The 6,400-nt window shown below is 37.2% G+C and overlaps 1 protein-coding gene across 2 annotated transcripts in view; it reads right to left on the bottom strand.

Moving 5' to 3' along the window:
• Nucleotides 1–484: 484 nt before the first annotated feature.
• LOC107681393 (acetyl-coenzyme A synthetase, cytoplasmic-like) overlaps nt 485–6,400 on the bottom strand; it is a 20,142-nt gene continuing 14,226 nt past the window's right edge. For both annotated transcript variants that reach the window (XM_016477680.1, XM_016477681.1), the window contains 8 exons: nt 4,802–4,934; nt 4,642–4,698; nt 3,932–4,012; nt 3,666–3,774; nt 3,487–3,555; nt 2,973–3,149; nt 1,628–1,702; nt 485–732 (listed from right to left, as the gene is read on the bottom strand). In XM_016477680.1, coding sequence (XP_016333166.1) covers nt 605–732; nt 1,628–1,702; nt 2,973–3,149; nt 3,487–3,555; nt 3,666–3,774; nt 3,932–4,012; nt 4,642–4,698; nt 4,802–4,934 — 829 coding nt within the window. In that variant the 3' untranslated portion in view covers nt 485–604. The remainder of the gene's footprint in view (nt 733–1,627; nt 1,703–2,972; nt 3,150–3,486; nt 3,556–3,665; nt 3,775–3,931; nt 4,013–4,641; nt 4,699–4,801; nt 4,935–6,400) is intronic.

The raw sequence follows: 6,400 nt of genomic DNA, 5'->3' as shown, positions 1-6,400 counted from the left end.
TTTTAACATTGGTGACACCTGCATGATACCATGTTATTCTGGTAAATATTAATGCATGCTTTGGCTTGTATAGAAAGTTCTATACAATGTGTAGCTTTAAATGTTAAAATGAAACCTTCAACCAAAGCAGAGAGATTTTAAAAAGCGCTATTACATAGTACACAACAAAATCATGACATATGCAGTCTTATTTTCCCATTTTAGTAGTGAAAAAATAATGAAAAAAACTTGTTTTGAGGTTATGTTGGCACATTGAAAGCAGGACAGTATAGTCATATAAAGATTAATGAACTGACACATGGAGAAAGAGAAGGAAATTATAAACATAATAAAAATAAAATTGTGGGACAATGTTTTCTAACATACAATTGGGTCCTGTAAAAATGCAGTTAAAACTATGCCAAACCCAAACCTTGGGTTTTCCAAGAGATTACTTTAAGTCGGTGAATTGTAGTAGGAATTATACATTTCGAAGCTTTTTTCGTTCTGTCTGCCCACTAGCATTATCCTAAACTCCATTATAGCTCAGACTCATCCTCTTCCCTCCAAAACTGAAGCTGGTATGGGGGCCAGACAGTGGCGTTGTGTTGGGTGCCCCTGGTGGTCACACAGCAGTACAGCAGCGGTTCTCAAACAGTTGTTCAATGACAGAGCTGTCTGCTAGCGTAGACACATCACCCAAATCCCGCTCATTACACGCTATCTTCCGCAAGACACGACGCATAATCTTACCTAATAAAACAAAGAACACTTGAGCATCATAAACGTTAAGGCTTTAATAATAAACAGTCCAATATTAATACCTGATCTGGTTTTTGGAAGGCTGGGTGCATTCTGAATGAAGTCAGGTGTAGCTATGGCACCAATCTTCTCTCTCACTGTTTGAGAAAAAAGGGAAGTGAAAAGAAAGCCATTACTTGTAGTTCATGAAAAAAAAAAAAACTCTTCACATAAACGCATTATAATAAATGACATATTTACCTGTGCCCTTCAGCAAGTAGGTAGTTATCAAACACTAAATTCTATATTAAATATAGATGAATCCTTAAAGCTACAGAAGTTATTGATTTCCTGTTTTTTCTTGTTCTTTGATGAAAAGACATCACAGCAGCTGGGTTATGTTATTTGGCTGCTATTACTTTAAGAGCTGCTGCTGCTGAACGTGACTCAGATCTGACATGTATGCTGGTAGTTTCAGTCGCGATTTAATATGAAATGATACAGGCTACAGCGCGCGCCGCCACATTTGTACGTGTAATTGAAGAGCACACGCTACGAGCACATATAACGGCTGACAGGACAGGAAGATTTTGTTTTTACTGACATAGGGCCTGACAACATCTCATCTGACTGCAGTTCACTGTTGTTCTACTGAAGCTCCTCGTCACCTGTACCGTTTCCGCGCTCGTTTGTCTCGTGCCTGGCGCTGAGGCAAAGTAGAGAGCGTGTCTGTAAAGTCTCCTGTTTGATGTGGTCGTAAAGATGTTCTGCGTCTAAATAAACGCAATTCTTGTCAAGAAAACAAGAGAAGGAAGCAGCAGTTGTGAGAGGGGTGGCCAACCCTAGCTCTGCCCCTGCATTAATTTAAACGTTAAGGCTTTAATAATAAACAGTCCAATATTAATACCTGATCTGGTTTTTGGAAGGCTGGGTGCATTCTGAATGAAGTCAGGTGTAGCTATGGCACCAATCTTCTCTCTCACTGTTTGAGAAAAAAGGGAAGTGAAAAGAAAGCCATTACTTGTAGTTCATGAAAAAAAAAAAACTCTTCACATAAACGCATTATAATAAATGACATATTTACCTGTGCCCTTCAGCAAGTAGGTAGTTATCAAACACTAAATTCTATATTAAATATAGATGAATCCTTAAAGCTACAGAAGTTATTGATTTCCTGTTTTTTCTTGTTCTTTGATGAAAAGACATCACAGCAGCTGGGTTATGTTATTTGGCTGCTATTACTTTAAGAGCTGCTGCTGCTGAACGTGACTCAGATCTGACATGTATGCTGGTAGTTTCAGTCGCGATTTAATATGAAATGATACAGGCTACAGCGCGCGCCGCCACATTTGTACGTGTAATTGAAGAGCACACGCTACGAGCACATATAACGGCTGACAGGACAGGAAGATTTTGTTTTTACTGACATAGGGCCTGACAACATCTCATCTGACTGCAGTTCACTGTTGTTCTACTGAAGCTCCTCGTCACCTGTACCGTTTCCGCGCTCGTTTGTCTCGTGCCTGGCGCTGAGGCAAAGTAGAGAGCGTGTCTGTAAAGTCTCCTGTTTGATGTGGTCGTAAAGATGTTCTGCGTCTAAATAAACGCAATTCTTGTCAAGAAAACAAGAGAAGGAAGCAGCAGTTGTGAGAGGGGTGGCCAACCCTAGCTCTGCCCCTGCATTAATTGCGTTAAATATTTTTAACGTCGTTAAACTGGAAAAATTAATCGCCTGTGTTAACACGCTAATTTTGACAGCACATATATACGCAAACTTTTGTTTATCCTTATTAAAGTTTGACAGTTTCAAATCACTTTTGTTGTATTGAAAAGAGCAGTTCAAATGCACTAGATTTTGCGCATGCATATTTTCTCCAGACAATGCAAAGGCCGTAATGACATCATACTTCCCAGCATCTTTTTAAAAAACATAATTCATCCAAATAATAATACATCCAAAAATGTAAAAATACATAATCTACATCACTTTACTGTAAAGTTTGTGTTTTTTTTCTTTAAATTCAGCTAAGAGTCCACGCTGATCTTCTATTGGTCTTCATATGATACGAATTCGCAGGGCAGCGTTCACCGAACTTTGGAGAGCAAAATTTGCATTCCTGTGTCCCGCATTCGTATACATATTAATAGTCAATGGAACGAAAAGTGTACTGTGACCGACCTTTTACATGAGAGTGACTAAATGATGACAGAATTGTAATTCTTGCATGAAATATTCCTTTCAGCAAACACACCTTGCTTTTTAAGCTCCCCCTCCAGCTTTTGGTTGTAGTTGATTCCGTCATTGAGGGTGACAAAACAGTAAAGACTCTCGCCTTTAACAGGGTGTGGCCGCCCCACAACCGCTGCCTCAGCCACAGCTTCATGCTCCACCAGAGCCGACTCCACCTCTGCAGTGCTTAGTAAGTGCCCTGGAAGAAATATATCCACCACCAATATATCAAAGCTTTTGCTCTATTACAGGCCATTTTGTTGGTAATTAGGCTACTTTAATGTTTTGTAAATCTCTAGAGTCATATCAGTAGAGATAGAAAACAGGCAAGAGACAAATGATTGGAAAGTGTGGCCTGAATTTCATCATTAGCTCTTTTCGAAACTCATTAATCTGCATTATTTCAGCATCTGTAGGTCCAGGCCACACATTTTCTCTCTCCACATTGGGGAACTTACAAAACGGGAGAAATTTTGGGATTATGTAATTAAATTAAAAGAACAATAAACAAACGAATGTCCTCATCCTCTACTCACCAGACACATTCAACATGTCATCTATCCTTCCGGTGATCCAGTAGTACCCGTCCTTATCTCTACGACAACCTGGACAGACACATTTCACCATTAACTAAAGCACAAACAGTCTCTCACTTCACACAATTATATGATGCCCACTTATAGTAAAACTAAATATGAATCACAGCACAAATTACCATCTCCAGTCACGTAGTATCCAGGGAATTTCTTGAAGTAGGTGGTTTCGAACCTTTCGTGGTTCCCGTACACAGTTCTCATCACACCTGGCCAAGGCTGTTTAAACACCTGAGGAAGAGAAGCGCTTGTGTTTTAAACTTGAATTTCACATGTGGATAAAATTTAACTGATTCATTAGCGTTAAGAAGTTTAAAACATGAAAAACAAAAAAATACTGACGAAACATATGGAACTTGTATTTATTTATTCTCAAAATTCACTTTACCAGATAGCCCTCACTTGGTCCTTCAAGTTCCTCCCCTGACTCATTCAGAATAGCAGGTACAACCCCAAAAAAGGGAAATGTCTACAATATGTAAAAACATCAATCACCATACAGAAATTAATAAAAGTAATTCTACTGTACCACACTATGCTTAATTTAACAAATATGTTTCGGTTTTGTATAGTGCTGTCACACGATTAATCACGATTAAATCGCATCCAAAATAAAAGCTTTTATTTTGGATGTGATTAATCGCGATTAATCGTTTGACAGCACTAGTTTTGTAGTAACAGAAGAAATTATTTTACATGATATCTGGTAATGAACATTGTATCATTTGTCTCTTTCAGCAACATGACAAATACATACACTAGTAACACTACTTTTCAAAAGTTTCGGGTCACTAAGATTTATTTCTTTTTAAAAAACACTTTTATTTAGCAAGAATGCACTCAAATGCTAAAAAGTGGCAATGAAGACATTCATAATGTTACAAAATTTCTATTTCAAATAAATGCAGTTATTTTCAGTTTCCATAGAAATATCAAGCAGCCCAGCTGTTTTTAATATTGATAATAAGAAATGTTTTCTGAGCACCAAATCCGCATATTTGAATGATTTCTCTTCAGGAGAGTCACTTGGTGAGTATAAATACAAAAACATCTTACCAACACCAAACTTATTTATTCATTTATATCACGTTCACTCACAGCAGAGCCAGGCTTCATGGGAGTAGCGGCCGGCAGAGGGGTCATCACATGCCCACCCTGAGGAAGATGCAAACAAAAGACAAGTGACCTTACAGTAGACAGTTTCAAAGCAACATTGATGTTACTGCTCTGTTCTGAGTGGTTAGAATACAGTTCATACCGTCTCAGTCTGCCAGAAGGTGTCCACCACCGGACATCTCTTCTCTCCCACCACGCTGTAGTACCACTGCCAAGCTTCTGGGTTTATGGGCTCCCCTACGGTCCCCAAAATCTTCAGCGAGCTCCGCTTATACCTGATGACAACAAACATGAAAACTGGTCAGAAATTAAGACACACCTGAATGTATCAAAAATGATCTAGACACTTAAGTTTAAATGACTTCAATTAGTCTTAAAGACAAATAGGTTGTTTATGCAGGGCCAAAAAAGCTTGATTACTGTAAAATGTGGAAAAAAGTAATAAAGAATGAGTAGATGTATTTGATTCTGTATCATGGTTGTGTGCTGCTGATTAAGGTCAGAAAGTTGGCACATCCTGGCACTAGTTGTATGCAAAAGCACACAATGCACAATGAATGGACTTATAAATGCTGCTCCGCTTACAGACTTTGTAAGCAAACAGAGTACAAAACAGAATACAGAGCAATCACATAACACATGAGGTGAGTACCATCAAGTGTTACTATTCAGTATCTTTATAGTAGTTATGATCATTATCATCAAGTCTTATCATCAAATGGGAGAAAGTGTCCTAGATGCATAACGCAAGGCAATGGCAATAACAAATACACATTCATAATACTGTCAATACATATTCCTAAACATTATACTGTAAACACAATACTGTATATACTATATATACACAATGTGAATAAAAAATATTTCACATTATTAAAAAAAAAAAAAAACATTCTACAAGCAAGTTTATCAAGCTTTTTCAGACTGTCAGCTATCCAGTCAGTGTTTTCTTTTCACACTTTGACCAATGAATTTGAACACCGATCCAGTTATTCTTGATTATTGGAGAAGGATTTCACAAAAAAAAACAAAAAAAAACCCGAATGTAATTAATAATAAAAAAAACTCATATGAATGATAAAAAAATCAACTAATTCTAGGTTACAAAATATTTTGATAGCTGTATATAACAATGGAAAAAGTACACTAACACTACCATTAACAACAAAAGTTTGGTGTTGGTAAGATCTTTTTATGTTTTTGAAAGATGCTTTTATATTGTCTAATGCGCACAAAGGCTGCATTCATTTAATTAAAAATATAGTAAAAACAGCAAAATTGTAAAATATTTAATGGAGACATACTCACAGCATGTGAGTATTAAACTAAGTTCTCATTCACACACAAGTTTACGTAAAAAAAACGCGAGTTACAAAAAACTGTCGGTTATGTCTCTGAAGGTAAACAGCTGGGAAATAAATTGCACGTTTATTTTAGATCTGTGTGGCACCAGCAATATACATTAAAGGGGTTATATGATGCAATTTCAAGTTTTCCTTTCTCTTTGAAGTGTTACAAGCTCTTGGTGCATAAAGAAGATCTGTAAAGTTGCAAAGACTAAAGTCTCAAATCCAAAGAGATATTCTTTATGAAAGTTAAGAGTAAACCACGCCTACCTAAAATGGCTCGTTCTAACACACCCCCACATGTCTACGTCACGATCTGGGAAGATTTGCATAACACCACCCAAATGTTCACGCAAAGAAAGAAGGCGTAACTTTTATTCTCGCTGTAGTATTGT

The sequence above is a fragment of the Sinocyclocheilus anshuiensis genome, unplaced genomic scaffold (assembly GCF_001515605.1).
Source record: "Sinocyclocheilus anshuiensis isolate Anshui unplaced genomic scaffold, SAMN03320099.WGS_v1.1 scaffold881, whole genome shotgun sequence".
NCBI lineage: Eukaryota > Metazoa > Chordata > Actinopteri > Cypriniformes > Cyprinidae > Sinocyclocheilus > Sinocyclocheilus anshuiensis.
This window is presented reverse-complemented; position numbering and strand designations above follow the sequence as displayed.